General features: G+C 38.4%; 2 protein-coding genes and 2 non-coding genes across 6 annotated transcripts; 2 read left to right on the forward strand and 2 right to left on the reverse strand.

The window, feature by feature from the left end:
• Positions 1-572: 572 nt before the first annotated feature.
• Positions 573-4777, forward strand: LOC143358707 (uncharacterized). Its single transcript, XM_076796054.1, has 4 exons — positions 573-686; positions 3208-3570; positions 4140-4443; positions 4575-4777. Exons 1-4 carry the CDS (start codon positions 672-674, stop codon positions 4643-4645), a joined length of 753 nt encoding a protein of 250 aa, XP_076652169.1. The 5' UTR covers positions 573-671; the 3' UTR covers positions 4646-4777.
• Positions 4778-5418: 641 nt separating this feature from the next.
• On the reverse strand, positions 5419-5610 carry LOC143359417 (U2 spliceosomal RNA). The gene has a single exon (XR_013083112.1). It is a non-coding gene; the product is annotated as a U2 spliceosomal RNA (small nuclear RNA).
• A 2884-nt stretch (positions 5611-8494) lies between these two features.
• On the forward strand, positions 8495-8568 carry LOC143359419 (small nucleolar RNA R38). The gene has a single exon (XR_013083114.1). It is a non-coding gene; the product is annotated as a small nucleolar RNA R38 (small nucleolar RNA).
• A 521-nt stretch (positions 8569-9089) lies between these two features.
• LOC143359386 (carbohydrate sulfotransferase 4) lies at positions 9090-15877 on the reverse strand. Of its 3 annotated transcripts, XM_076797304.1 has the most exons (8): positions 15308-15877; positions 14253-14380; positions 13188-13235; positions 12843-12976; positions 12489-12724; positions 12222-12420; positions 11971-12150; positions 9090-11889 (listed from the first exon to the last, which is right to left on the reverse strand). In XM_076797304.1, the coding sequence occupies exons 2-8, from the start codon at positions 14370-14372 to the stop codon at positions 11568-11570; spliced, it is 1239 nt and encodes a 412-aa protein (XP_076653419.1). In that variant the 5' UTR covers positions 14373-14380; positions 15308-15877; the 3' UTR covers positions 9090-11567. The 3 variants fall into 3 exon arrangements, with proteins under 3 accessions (XP_076653419.1, XP_076653420.1, XP_076653421.1); XM_076797305.1 differs by lacking the exon at positions 13188-13235 and having other exon boundaries at positions 15308-15876; XM_076797306.1 differs by lacking the exon at positions 15308-15877 and having other exon boundaries at positions 14187-14317.
• Between the last annotated feature and the right edge of the window lie 195 nt (positions 15878-16072).

Raw genomic sequence — 16072 nt, forward strand, 5'->3', positions numbered from 1 at the left:
CGTGAAAAACAATTCTGGCCAGAAGAGATTCGTTTCCGGGCTGCTGTGGGCCACGAAGTTATGCTATTCGCCGAGAAACTGAGCCAGAGAGACCTCCAACAGAAGGAGGAATCTGACTGAAGGATCCGGGACGGTCGAGGAACCTGTAGAAACGGTGTTCCTGGTTGCCGGCTGCTGGTCCCAGTAAAGACAATTGCAAAATGAGGGAAGAAGAGCCGGCAGAGGCTGCGTAGACCTCCCATTCGGCTGATCCCGGGGCTCTTTCCTTTCGTGGCTAGCCCAATAGCCGAACAGTCACGTGCGTGGATCCAATTAAAATTTAAAGCTGTTTCAGTCATCATCAACGGGATGGTGCGCCTCTCTTCTTCCCATGATGCATCGCCACGGGACGGTGAAGGGAAGATGCGCCCGTCGCGTCGTCTTCGTCGTGATCCTCTCTTTCTCTTTATCTCTCTTTCTCTCTCTCTTTCTCTCTCTCTCTCTCTCTCTCTTTCTCTCTTTCTCCTCTCCACCTCCCACACCCAGAGAGACGGTCATTCTAATACGCTGGTTAATACACGTGGATATATGCAACGCTAAGGATAAACTGTAACAAAGGGTCCGCACGGTATATAAACTCTGCCGGGGATCATCTTCTCAGTTCGCTCCGCGTCTTCGGTCATAACACCAATATGAATTACCACCAGGTAGGCTATACCGCCGGTTATGGTCGCCCCATAAACGGCTCCGGCACCGAGGGAGACGTCTGTCTCCCAAAAGGTCTTTTCCATTTTGTTATACTAATTCTACAATTCCGGTCAATGTAATTCTCTATACTTTATTTGTAAGGGTGTAGGGTCCCTCAGTTAAAAGGGTTTTTAGTTTGATGTTGAGATTTGTAATCTGGGGTTTTAGACTACTATGACTTTGTAGGGTTGTTTGACTGTATGGTAATTTCAATATTTTGGGGGATAGTGCAATTTTTTATTGTTTATGTTTATATTAGGAATTTTAGGTGGAGGGTGAGAAAGATTTGAAGTTTGGGGTTGTGGACTGTTTTAATTTCGTCGATAGAGAAATTTGCAATTTTGAATGAAAGTGGGGTGGTTATTTGGGGTGCTATAGTAATTTCCAAGTTCAATGTTTGAGGGTAACTCAATTTTATATATTTTTCATCAAGGCCTCTTGACTCTTAGAAAAATCTGAATTAGAGGGTCGGAGCAATTTATAATCTGGGGTTTTAGACCATTTTGGACCATTTTTTAATGAAAGTGTATTTAGCCTGAGAGAATTTTCGAAGCTTAATTTATGGGGCTTGTACAATTTCTTATATTTTTGGCAAGGCTTGTACCTTGACATGAGAGGAATTTCATCTTGATGGTAAGAGAAACATTTAAATATCATTGAAAAACGATTTTTACCTCCACTTCACTGATAATGGAACCTGTACTTTTTAAGACAAAAGTGACTATTATTCAGCGCTGGGGAATTAGAATTCTTTATCCACTCATCAAACTTCAAAATGAAGCGAAGCTTATCGAGCCCTAAAACAAAAAAATTGTAGCTGGAAGATTTCAGAAATTGGGAAATGTCACTAACAAAATTTGGAACTAGGGGTTCCAGAAATTGGGAAATGTCACTAACAAAATTTGGAACTAGGGGTTTCAGAAATTGGGAAACGTTATTAACAAAATTTTGAACTAGGGGTTTCAGAAATTGGGAAATATCACTAACAAAATTTGGAACTAGGGGTTTCAGAAATTGGGAAACGTTATTAACAAAATTTGGAACTAGGGGTTTCAGAAATTGGAAAACGTTATTAACAAAATTTGGAACTAGGGTTTCAGAAATTGGGAAATGTCACTAACAAAATTTGGAACTAGGGGTTTAAGAAATTGGGAAATGTCACTAACAAAATTTGGAACTAGGGATTTAAGAAATTGGGAAATGTCACTAACAAAATTTGGAACTAGGGGTTTCAGAAATTGGAAAACGTTATTAACAAAATTTGGAACTAGGGTTTCAGAGATTGGGAAATGTCACAAAATTTGGAACTAGCTATCAACAGAAATCTGCATTTCTGCGAGGTCCAAGCTTGAGAATCTATTTTGGATTTTCCATTGGATTGTTTATATTCCATTTAATATTTCATTCGGTCCCCGGTCTATGCAGGCGTGTTTCGTCATAGACAAGACGAAAAAAAGCACTCGAGGAAGACGCTACCAATTGGAAATCGCTCAGTAATCATCCCCGGGATATTAATTTCGACATACCCACGAGTTACGCGTCCGCAAATCATTGGCACGCGATACATGAAGCTTTCTATTCGTCTCAGCATCAGCGTTCTCCACGATTCTTTTTGTCAGAGGCATTAATGACGTACAGTGACGAAATCGGGCAATCAGTTCATACAGGAGACACGCTCGTCGCGTGTTTGAATAGCTTTTACAAAGTAATTCACTGATTTCTTGCCGGTACTAGCTCTGAGTGTTCGAATGAGGAGAGCATCTTCTCTCTCATTAGATTTTCATCACCTCTCGAGTCGTTCTTTGCTCTCGATACTCTGTGGGGATTCAACGAAATTAATTGATTTGTATCAATAATGTTATTTTCATTTGTTATTTCCTCATGCTCTGCTAGACACCTTGATTCATTCATTGTTCTTATTTTAATATCTACAAAATAAATTGAAATTCTATTAAAAGTTTTATGAATAGACTGTGGATGTTACGCATTTCAAAAATGGCTACGTACGATTTAAAGCAGTGGACGTATTAAAAATATTTCAGATCATCAGCGCACTAGTTTCAGCTTAACGTGACAATTAATTGAAGAAAGACATTTTTATTCGGCTTCTACGTCTTGCAATCAATGCGAACAATTTCTCATTTCGCATAATGATTTAACGGAAATTAATAACTAGACTGCGGATCTTTAAGCAAGATAAAAATCGTCTGCATCGATTACGAAAAATGTAAATCAAGTAGAACATTATTTCTTTTCACTTGCTAATTATAGAGAAATAGTATATTGACATTTTTTAAATTTTCCTACAATTTCAAATTTCGTCTACTCAACTTTATTATAAATGCATAAAGATCCGCAGTCTATTAATAACGTGCATATTAGACTCTGTTCGGCAAGGGGTTAAGGGCTGTTCCTACCAGTAGGATTTCGTTAGGTATGAAATTCACCGGGTACTCTGACGGATGTGATTCTTTGTTTTAGTTAACAACGGGGCTGCTGTTGCTCTCGTGTCTCAGCAGTAATGCGCTTGCTGGACTGTTGCCGGGTGGTGGCGCCGGTGGAAGTGGCTACCAGTACAACAGACCAGGCGGAGGAGGATTCGGTGGACCTGGTGGTTTCACAGGGGATGTAGGTGGTGGCGGTGGTGGTGGATTCAGGAGGCCCTCGGCGTCCTACGGAGCGCCTGGGGGCGGCGGTGACGGCGGTGGATTCCCTGGTGGACGTCCTTCCACCAATTACGGTGTTCCTGGACAGTTCGGCGGAGGTGCCGGAGGCTACCAAGGTGGCGACGGGGGCTACCAAGGAGGCGGCTTCGGTGGTGGATACGGACGTGACAACGGCAGGGTGAGTCGCATCCCTTCAAATTAAACAGTTATCACCAATTGCAATATTCAAACAGGTGTGAACAAAATTCCTGAATTTGGCGGAAGTTTGGGTAGCAATTGTAAAAAAGCCCGCCCTCTATAAAAATATAACTCATGTAATTTTCATAATTTTGACTCGAGAAAAATCACACGTGTACTCCGAATATCAGTAAAGATGTGGGAAAAATTCGAATGTAAAATGTTCGACAGTTTCCCTGAAAAAAATTCTTGAGTTTGGCGAAAGGTTGGGTAGCAATTGTAAAGCCCGCCCTCTATAAAAATATAACTCATGTAATTTTCATAATTTTGACTCGAGAAAAATCACACGTGTACTCCGAATACCAGTAAATATGTGTGAAAAATTCGAATAAAAAAGGTTCGACAGTTTCTCTGAAAAAAATCCCGGAATACCCCCTCCATCCAATTTTGTAGACCCTAGCCACAATGGTAAAAGCGTTTGTTGAATACAGACAGTTTTAGCATAAGTGGATATCAATGTTTAACGAGGCTTGTTATAAAGACATAATGCGATCTGTTATGCTCGCACAGCCTCAGCCATACAGCTTCCAGTACGAAGTCTACGACCCCCCAAGTGGCAACGACTACTCCCAACGCGAAAGTAGTGATGGCAACTTGGTAACAGGGGAGTACAGAGTCTTGTTGCCCGATTCGAGGACACAGATCGTGAAATACATGGCTGACGATGCTAACGGATACACCGCTGATGTTCAGTACGAAGGACAGGCACAATTTAGCCGTGGAGGTGCTGGTGGTGGATACGGAGGAGGTGCTGGTGGATATCAAGGAGGCGCCGGTGGTGGTTACCAAGGTGGTGCTGGAGGATACCAAGGTGGTCAGTATAATTTTTTTGGTATTTTAATGATTTGACCTTTGACATTGAAGAATCGTATGCAATGACTGCTGGAAATAAATCAGAAGTATTAAAAAAATTGTGGGGGTACCAATGAAATTTTGTGGTTACAGGCAGGGGTGGTTTCGGTGATGCCGGCAGCAATCAGTATCTTCCTCCACGCACCGGCAACTACCGGAAATGATTGTGATAAGATCAGAAAAGCGACATCCCCCCGAATGCTGGGCGACAACCGTCACGGACCTCCCTTCGTTTTTACAGCTTTTTTTACCTTTTATACACATGAGATAATCTTATTATTACCACTGAGTCACATTGCACATTTACATTTAATAATCACCCCCTCCACTGGTATTTATCTTGTATATCGATTAGGATAATTTAAACGATTTTTCTCTTGTATGCGCGTATATATTCCACGTAATTTTGTATATTAGTATACACTTACACTACTTTTGTACATGGTAATTCATTATTATTGTGAAACATACGCTTGTACCTTCTGCTAAGCGATGATCGTCGAACTTATATACATTGTGTGCGTATTTATGCGAGCTTGTAGTGAAGCAGGAATGAAGTAAACCTTTTATACTCAATCGCACTGTGTATCATTTATTTCTTCACTCGAAAATCCCCTGAAGCAACACATATTTATTATGATTTTTCCTGAGACTTTAATCGTGGCAACAGTCGTCAGTCACAAAGTCAACGAAATTTTTACCTTAATCAATTACGCGTGTGACTTCAAATACCAAGCATTATAATAATACGTGTCGTGTCAAAATGCCAGAACAGAAGATTTTCAACTTAATTTCTCTAAAAAACTCAAAAATCGATGGAAAAACCAGGCCTTCGAAACTTAATATCTCCATAAATGGAATTAACGACTTAATAATAAAATCGATAACCCTTATTAAGTTAGTAATTTTTATGCTGCAAAATTAATTTTTAAATAAGTATATGCGAGCCAATCCTAGCAGAACTGCAAGGCTAGGCTGACTCATTACGGAGGTGGAGCAAGCCCCTACCTTCCGCACATTGCAAAAATCGAGTTAATATTCTGACTACCCGATGGGTAGTGTATCAGATATTAAGCTGATAAGAACAGATACTACACTTTGATCTTAGCCATAGAGGCCGAGAAGCGATAACTAAACGAATTCTAACACACCTTATAACATGTATACCTCTCATATTCTGCAGCGAGAAACGTTTCGTTCGAAGAATCCATCTAGCGGTCGGATCCGAAAATTTTCGACTGAACGGTCGCACTTCAATGCCGAAGGGGGGGTCCCAATGGCCCCATAACGCAGGCTACTATTGCTTTCAACGGAAACTGACCCTATCATACAGTACAGTCTTCCACCTTCAATTTGAGTCCTATAAGAACACGTTCATAAATCGATTTGAGGGTTACTCAAGAACGAGAAAATTTTTTTCAAGCTGGCAGCCGGGTTAATAAATTTTTGGGCATGCCTATGAATTTTCTTATCGAACCTATAGGTACTTATAAGTACATTTATCATAAAGGGCAACCTTTTACCTTTAATTTAAGCCCTTTAAAGTTAAAATATTCGTACGGGAACTCATTTTATAATCGATTCGAAAAGTCCCCTCAAAATCGAGTTAAATTGGATACGAGCCAACGGTCGTGTATTATTGATTTTTCCATATGCTCTTGTCTTTTTTTCAAAACCGAAGTATTCCTATCACAGAGCGAAGCCTTCCAGCCTTAATTTGAGCCGTCAAACATTTGAAAATTCCTACGGGAACACATTTGAACATTAGCTCAGAGTCCCTTTAAAATCGAGCCAATTTTCTTCAAGTTCACCTGGCTTTATTTATTTAAGCGTGAGTGATCTTGCCGCATTTTACATAAGAAACTGTACAAATTCCGGCAAGAATTATCTGCTTCGTATAAATGTTCGTACAGCGCCAAAACACGTAGTGGCAAAACGCTCAAACTCTTCGCCAAATTAGTTTCAAATTAATTGGCCAGAGGGCACCACTAACGAAAGCCTGTAGGAGTGTAATATATTTCTCCAAATAAAAGACGTGTTATCTCTTTCAGTATTTACTTTAATCTGAAGCAATTTGTTATGTAAATAATTTTTGTTGGTAGGGAAACCAAAAACAAAATAAATGTTAACAACTATATATAAACAAATTAATCGATACAGAAATCTACATTATCTACAACCGCCACAAGCCAGATAAAATTTCTATACAGCGCCGTTTCACGTAGTGGCAAAACGCTGAAACTGTTAGCCAATTCATTTTGATTCTCTACGCCAGATGGCACCACCTATCATTTCCAAAGATGACGCCATCTTATTGAAAATCTATATTTCAACTGATTATTCCAAAAAGCTGATATTCAAATAGATGGATTTTGCATTTTATCCATTCTGTGCTTCCTCTGGGAGCTTTATTTACTGTAGCTAATTTACTGAATTTAAATGTCCCGCGACAATTCGGAAATCCGTGGCAAACTCTTCTAAGAATATGTGCCTTTGAAACTATTTAATATTTACAGAAGATTGCGTATAATTTTTTCATTTAAATGTGACAGAATATTTAGTCATACTTCTGATTCGATAAAAATAACATTTCATGTAATATTTAATTCAGAAAAATTCGTATATTTATTAAATATCGTTCTCTACTGTGTTGTTATACAAATATTCCCGCGCTTTTCAACGTTGCCAATTTCTCCCGAACCTCAAACGTTGTGACAAGAGTTTCGTCTCTGAAAAAATCATTCTGTTGCTTCCGAAACGTGTCGGGAAATAATCGTTCATTCTCGTTTGGATCGTTCGTCGAAATACATTCTAAGGTAAGCAAATTTCGAATTTTCGTAATCCATCCTCATCGACGTGCATAGTTGCCTAAAAGAATTAATAAACAATATCGTTCTGATCAACAAACTCTCGCCTCATCTATCGTTGTTATATTTTTCCTAATTTGTCGCTAGAAACATTAATAATATACTTCTAAGAATGATGATATCTGTAGTCTCGTTCGTATGATATATTTTATGATTACGATTTTAAGGTGATTCTGATTGTATTTAAACATTTGAATATTTATCTTTATTAGTTTATCAGTCATTCGGATACGATTCTTTTTTTTTAGGCGCTTATGATAGATTAGCTTCCCGAAGCGTGCTTTGGATCATTTTGGTTTCAGCTTGTTAAAGATCTTTCTAGTGAGTATTATTCGTTTCTCATATAACAATTTATTCTCTTTTTGTATCATTAAACATTTATCATTTTCATTGTATCGAACGGTAGATATTTTCTTGAATTTTTAAACACTTCGCACCATCGCTTCTTCATACGTTTATGCAATGGTTACCATGATGTTACATTACTGCCCCAGTCTGAATGTTTTTGAGTGATTCAGTTTTCTGAGACGAATTTGTTCAACTAACAATCACTATGCCGGAAAATGCATTTGGGTAAATGTTGCATTTTTTCTTTACAGAAAATATGACCAAGTTTAGACTTCAGTATCTTCCGATGGCTGCATTTTATGTTAACATTGGTAAGTTATTTTAGTGTCGAAAAATAGAATGAAATCAATGCAATTTATTTTATGAAATAATTGCAAATTCAAAATTTATAATCATCTCATCATTTTACATCTCATTTTCTTCCCTAATTTTGACAAGTTTACTATATTTGGATCACTTTTGAGATCAAGACTTGTTAATAATTAATTCTTGAATCATGATGAATAATTAACACCACCCCAGTCAATCAGAAGCATCATGTAGAGAGTGTATCCTGATCATAGCAAACTATGAAAATATGATATACCAAAATATATATATGTTTTATTAACACGAGCGTTGTAATTGTAGGAGGTAATGAAAAAGGGTGAACAAAAAATTAATTGAAAATATTTTCAATGAAAGAAAATTTTGAATTTTCACCTAACAGCCCTCAAACCATGAAAATAGGCTGAAAAATCTTCACACAAAGAACTGGAAAAGGTAACATTATTTTTCCAATATTCATAATTTTCAGAAAATTGTTTATGATGAATTATTAGTTATCCCTGTCATACATACATATATGGTGATATTACTACACTGATACGGATTTCATTTTTCAAAAATTTAATAAACAATATGGACTGTTATAGTAAACAATCAATTTTTTATTACAGAATGGATGCAACAGACCATCTGAAAAAAGACTCCCCTTAAAATGGCCTTCTGAAAACAACAAAAGTAAGCAGCAATTCTTTTTATACAATTGATCTTGTAATTATAGTCACAATTAATGATGATTTTTAAATTGACAAGCATATGTCTGAGTAATTTGATGCAAATTTTTGTCTGATTATTTCAAAAAAACAATTAACTTACCTGATTGTAACTAGTACAAAAAATTAAAAATAAGATTTTATTTTGTTACAGATATACTTATTTCTGCGCGATATCCGAGACGAAGTAACATCCTTTCGAAATTAGGTAAGAAATGATATAAATTTAATATTTTTTAGATTGTTACTAACGATGATGTTACCAATAGATATACGCTAATATGAATTACCATTATGATTAGCACTTGCCCTCACTGAGTTGTAAATTAATAAAACTGCAGATTCTCTAAACAACGTTTCTGTTTTAACATATTTTATTTTTCTGCTTTTACAGATATGTAGTGCAAACTAAATTACACAGCAGTACAAAAGAAAATACTCGGACTAAATAGGTAGAGTATCTTTTTTGTCATTTTTACAGGACGGAAGTAGTTAGTTATCTTTAATGATGTTTCACAATATACGCTATGAATTTTCGATGATTATAAGTCTTTTAATCTGAAATAAAAGTCTTCATGTTGTACAACGATAAAGTGTGTATGTAAAGTGTAAGTTTGTGTATGATCTCCTGTTTCAGATGACTGTAGAAAAAGAGATGGAAATGAGCGTGGTTATTTAGGAAAAATTAAATTTATTTCATAAAAGATGTATGATACATTCAAATGGTACTATAAAATGTAATAAACACTACTAGACTAGACTGTCTTGTTCGTTCCGAAAAGTAATAATGCACAAAATGGCACTGGTACAGTTTCGATATATTTATATTCAAATAAAATCCTAATAAAAAAACAATCATTTAAAATTTATTGCTACCTTGAAAACAATCTATTACTGATAAAAATAGTCTAATCAAAATACATCTCAAACGGAAACGCGTGATTCAAAATTTTATAGTATGTCGAAAGCCTCGATTTAAAATACAAATTCTAAGTGCCTGTGTAGAAAACTACGTTTCCACTCAAATTGAGCATTGATACTTAATGCAATATACTTTTTTTTATACAATATATCTCGTAAGTGAACTATCAATTAATCAATAACTATGCAAAGTAAATCGTATTTGAAAAACTTCAAATATACTACAAATGCAATATATAAAATTTATTAAAAATTCATGCGAATAACTTTACAGTACGGTCTATGTTCAACAAAAATAATCAAAATAAAAAACGTTCTCGTAAAATGCTTTTCAACGTTTTACCTCACTGTCATGGTGTGTTTTTAGGCTACTGGTTTACGTTTCTTTCAATGTACACCACCGAACAAAACGACCTTTGTTTTATGTACATTTAAAAAAGAAAATAGTTTATACAAACTTAATGTAATCTCTTAGTTTTGGCATGAAGGCCGGTTACATGGAAACTATTCGAAACAAGTGACCTAATTTCTGTGCTTTTTTTTCTTCAAATTTATAACAGTAAGAGTCGAAATGATCGAAATTGTGTGGGTGCATAGATGTACCTACGTTTTGGAAAACAGTGCGTGTGTAGTTTCCTGATTCGAAATTTCAATAGAAGAAAAAACAGGGAAAAAAGTTATTGAAATAATTCTGCATGTGACACGGTCTTTTCTGGTAAGGTCCCTGTTTAAAACGTACGGACACCCGTCATTGTCCCATGGAAAGTCCTGTTGCAATGCGTTCTCATCGTTAAACCATGAAATCTAAAAAAGTGTCGCACGATTTATGGTTTCACGCGATGCTTGATATGGATATTTCCTCGTTGCACGCCCACGGTTTTAGGAACTTTCTCGTCTAAAATTCCTGGATCTCGAAATCCTTGTCTCCCGTGCAACAAGCTTGAAGAGCACTTGCGCGTCCTCTTAAATTCTTTTAAGGAACAGATTCACCATTGGTCTTGCTATCAATCTTGGAGAAGATCAATAAAGAGATTGATCTATTTGTGTCAGAGCTCTTACTAACCGAGCACGGGTGCTCGAACTTTGACGAAACCTTGCACGTTCATAGCCAAAAATATTCAATACGTATTTCTCTTTATCCAGACTTAGAAGATGAAAGTATTTCCACCTCAACCCCTTGCACCATGATACATTTTACAGTCACAGTGATTAGAACGTTTTCATAGTTCATCATTTCCTAGAAGACAAGGAAAATTTATATATCTTGTAACACGACTTCTAATAGTTCGTTAGTCTTTTGTTGAATGAAAAAATTGTTCGAACACATGTTGCACGGTTTCTAGGGAAACATACTATGCTGTAATCTGCTTTTTTTTTTGTTACTTTGCTCTTTTTATACGAGGGTCACCTGCAGTTTTTTTAATGTAATGCCACATATTTTTTCATGAATTCGGATAAAGCACCAAACTCTGCCTAACAAAGCATTATTATAATGCAAGGGGTTAAGTTCAACGAGTACTCGAGCCAAAATCGCCACAGTATGACCCTAATCGGAGTCAGCACCATTGGTCTTGCTATCAATCTCGGAGAAGATGAAGAGATTGATCTCTTTGTGTCAGAGCTCTTGCTATTCAAGCACCTGAGCATGGGCGGTTCGATGAAACCTTGCACGTTCATAGCCAAAAATATTCAACACCTATTTTTCTTTATCCACATTTAGGAGATGAAAGTATTCCTTCTAAGTTCAACGAGTTCTCGAGCTAGAATCCCCCACAGTAAGACCCCTAATTAGAGTTCACGAGGAATCAGCACCTTTTGCAATGTGAATTACGGCACTTGTGATAATTCCCGATACCTACGCGATGACCAGATAAAATACTGTTCTCCAGTGATATTTATGATAAAAACTATCGTCACAACTGCAAACGGTACTCGGTGAGGGGGTCAAACTCCTTCTGATGGGTCGAGTTCGACGCCATCACGTAGCCCCATAATCTCATGGCCTCTGCGCACACTCTTTGAATCTCATCCACCTCCTCGAAATCGAGATCGGCTCGCCAGTGAAACGGGGCGACTTTCGAATTGCGGAATGTGCTCGACACACCGCCGACGTCGTTCTTTGTATGAGTATCCAAAAATCTTTTTACATTTATATGAAAGTCCAAACCATAAAAATTGTATAGCTCCTTCACATGTCTGTACGGGTCTACAGATAAGTCTTCGTAACGTACTACCCTGTTAAAAGAAATTAAAACAAACGTTACAGTCGAGTGACTCTACACACTAAACTCTTTCTTGTTCATTGAGTAAGCTCACCTGAAAGTACGTGGATATTTTTTAATTAATCTCACTGCAACGCTGAAGTCTGACACCATGTCGGTGCACACTAACGCCGGGTCTGAACAATCTGGTTTCGTGGGACACCACTCCCTGTGTTTTCGCGACTGTAGGATACCCCTAGGATCGCGAACCAACAGGACTAATCGTACGCCTAAACTGCAATACAAAATTCTGCATTAATCTCCCCGATCAAAAGATCAATCAGCTCGAATGAAAAATGTCCTCACTCTTCTTGTTCCAGAAGTTTCTCCGCGGCGCGCAGCCTCAGCCGAACAATCTTCATCGACTGAAAGGGAAACAGCTTGCAAAACTTGGAAACGAAACGTGGATCCCAACAGATCTTCTTATGTGCCTGACACTGTCTCCACAAATGCGTGTTATGATTAAAGACCCAAGGATGCGTTTTACCATAGTCCAGATATCGATCTGGGAGAATAAATAATCATTAATTTTACTGTACGGTTGTTTGTATCATTCTATAAGAACAAATTTACCGAGGTTGTTGAAATCGCATCTGAGTAATGACTCGAGGTTCGTCAAAGCCTCGTCTGCGAGCGGAGGTCCTCGGATTTGAACAATTCCAAAATCGAGTAGCGGCTCGTAATGGTAAAAATTTGCTGGGTGTGCGTTCACCACGTCGCCGAGAAACGTGCTTCCGCTTCGCCAACTTGTTAAAATCACACTCCTCATTGGTCTGCCGCCCTTCTCCATCACCAGGTCCTCCAATTTGCTGCAACGTATACAAAATTTGAATATACCACGTTTAACAGCTTCAAGGGAATTTATCAATGTTACATGAGTTATGTTACATGATACCCCCTTAACTGCAAGGGCAACAGTGTACGCACCTAGCATTTACACCATATTTTCCATTAGGGTACTTGTAGTCCTCCATTTCCCTCAGGATTGCTCTTCGTTGCTGGTCCACCACTTCTTGTATCCCAGAAAGCGTGACATTTTCCATGGATCCTCTAAAATATGTCTGAAGAACAAACATAGTTCATATTTAACATTCTACCTTCTTTTGCAAATTTCTTTTGGAAATTTTTATAAGAAAAGCTGAAGCAGAGGCGAGTGTACTGTTTACAAAGCTTCCTTCCATTGCCATATTCTGATTTTTTTCTGATTTCTGACTATATACTGATGTTCATTCAATTTGTTATTATCTACTATGCATGCATGTTATTGCTTACCGTTACTGGCTCTTGAATTTTGATGAGGCGGGGCCTTATCTCAACATCCTATATTAAAGAAAATATTGATAGTTTAGTGTCCAAACAGTGCACATTGCATAGTGATCACGATAATGTTGTTGACTTAATCAGGACAGTATCTTTCTCCCTCTTTCTCTATGTGGGAACTAGTGTTACAAAAATGTGCAATGGTGCTAATAAATTGATGATTTCCTTAAAAAACAAAAAGATATTTCGCATGCATTCCCTGATAATGATATAAATTATGAAGCTATGTTATATGAACGTGTTGTCTATATTAGCATTTTTGTATGAATAGAGTTAGCTGAATATTTACAGCCCGTAGTCAGAACAGCTATTACATATTTATAAGGTCTGTCATCCGTGATGGCACCTTATATAAGCGATGTTTCGAGTTAATAATTAATTATTCCATGAAGTTTCGAACCTCAAACAATATACAGGGTGTTCACGCTATCACTAGCCAGCGTTTTTCTTGCAAATAATAAACATTAAAACCAAATGAAAAAGGCAAAAAGTAATACTGTTTTTTGCTAGCAACGTAACGGCGTATGTAACATTTTTGTGTTTGTATTATTTTTTTTAGAAATTAAGGTACCTTCAATTTTTTTAATGGAATGCTATATATTTTTTTATATCATACGAAAGCGTGCGTCGAGACAAATTCATTCGTATACCCATTTCTGAAAAAATAGTGCAAGCACAAAAAAAATTACATATGCCATTACTTTCTTCTCCTTCATTTTTTTCTAATATTTATTATTTGCAGGAAAAACCCTGCCCAATAATAGCGTGGATAGCCTGAATTTCCGAGGATCTTTGAGCAATAGGCATCCCAGACTGCTGCATGAAAGTAAAAGGGTAAAGGAGGAGGTGGAAACAGGGAGAAAGAGAGCTGGCGTACTCTTCGCATGGCTCACGAATGTCATTGTTAGCGTACAAGTGGAAAAAGAGTTAGGTGCAAAAGTTAGACTTTACCATCAGAAAGAGCGTGTTTGGCGTGACTCAATTTAGAGCAATCCCCACCTCCGATTTTTTACTGACCGATATCACCGGCTGCAGTCGATGCTCGAGGTAGCTGCTGTAGCGTTGGTTAAACGCTAAGAAGAAGATGCAAAGGGACGCCAGGCCTACCAGACCATAGAAGCTGAGCCGTTTTGACATCCTTGGTCCTTCCATGGAATGCAAACAAAACATACAATGAGCATTTATACATTCAATAGGTCTTCTCGTTAATCTCGAGGCAAAATGTGCCTGTTAAAATAGTGAAACTTGCCTTTCATAACTAGAAAACACAACAGAGTATTAACTGAGTCAAGCACATAACTTATAAGTAATATAGTGCCCATTATCAGTAACGGAAGCCACAAAACCATACTAGGGATATCTTATCTCTGCAATTGTAAGTGGAAATAGTCATCCTTGTGACAATATTCTGACATTTTTCTCTAATAGGCAGGTTTTCAGAACAATTTTGTTATTCTTGATTTTCTGATTTCAAGCCATATCTCCTTGACCCCATTTGTACACTTATAGCTACAGTGACCCTTTCATCCTTTATTTAAGAGGACAGTCCTTTATTTCACTGTTCCATAAACAGTTCTTTGTCCTTTATTCTCTCCAAGAAAATATGATCACCATACCTGCAGCCCACCCTATACAAATTTATAGACTGTTGCAAAAGAGTTATAGAAACAAGTGTGACCTTTGTAGTTAGGAAAAGGTGGGGCAAGACTATTTCCTTAAAGAACATGGTGAGTGACCTGTATGAACCGGTGAACCCAGTGTTATCATGCATGGGGGCTAGATGAGACACTGTCGCACTATTTGAATTCTAGTTTTGAGAGTTTACTTGTATCTTAGCGACTAGGTACACAGTTGATAACACGAGTAAATATGGTTCTTTAGTGTTGCTGTGTTGCCCCACCTCTTTGTATTCATGAGTGTTGCTGGTAAACAGATGAAACCGTTATTCAATTAGTTTTGGTGCAAGATTAGAAGTAGGATGGGAACAGTTGCAGAGACCCCCCCTACGACTAGATCCTAAATTCCCCTAATGCAAAGGGGGAGAGCCTGGAGGGCGTTAGGAGGATCCTCACCTCAGGTTCGAGCAGTTCGTCGCATTTGGCGGTTCCGCGTGAAGGAAGCACGGCCGGTTTCGTTTTTCGCAAGGCCTCACGTGTCCCGTGGCATTTTAAAGCGACGAGGGGCAGTGTGCAAGGATCGTACGCCCATCGTCGCGATCCGATGACGCAGGGAGGCCCGTATTGCGGCTGAGGCGGCCACCACACGACTCGCGGCTGCACCTCATGTGTGGAAGTGCATGAAGTGCATCGAGCGCGCGCCGCGTCCTGCACTATGCAACACCGCGGTACATACACTGCGACTGGCGATGTCTCGTTGTCAACGGGCCGGAGCCATGGGAAAGTCGAAAGCGACGCGACCCGTCGCGCCCGAGATCTATGATTAATTGATCGCCGTTGCAAAATTGAACGCCGCCCGTCGCCCGTGCGGCCGAATCGATCGCGAAATGGTGGCGAGTTTAACAACGTCGCAGGAATCTCATCGTCAGCGAATAAACGCGACTCGATCTTATACTCCCCTGCGGACGCGATAACTACGGCCACGGATCACGCGGCGTGATTTTCCCACTGGCGCTTTCCGGTTTTTTGAAAATCGTTCCTACTACATTTCCGTTGATTCCCGATTCTGCACGCCGAGAAATGAGTCAGAAATGAATAACGTAGGAATTAGAATGTTGTTTGGTGGGATCGTGTATTAAGTGATTATGCGGGATATATGCCTGTTTAACTTGTCCTTGTCGCGTTGAGGATTGATGCATTGTAGCAGAGAGGAAATCTGAA

This window comes from Halictus rubicundus, chromosome 11, assembly GCF_050948215.1.
Source record: "Halictus rubicundus isolate RS-2024b chromosome 11, iyHalRubi1_principal, whole genome shotgun sequence".
Classification (NCBI taxonomy): domain Eukaryota; kingdom Metazoa; phylum Arthropoda; class Insecta; order Hymenoptera; family Halictidae; genus Halictus; species Halictus rubicundus.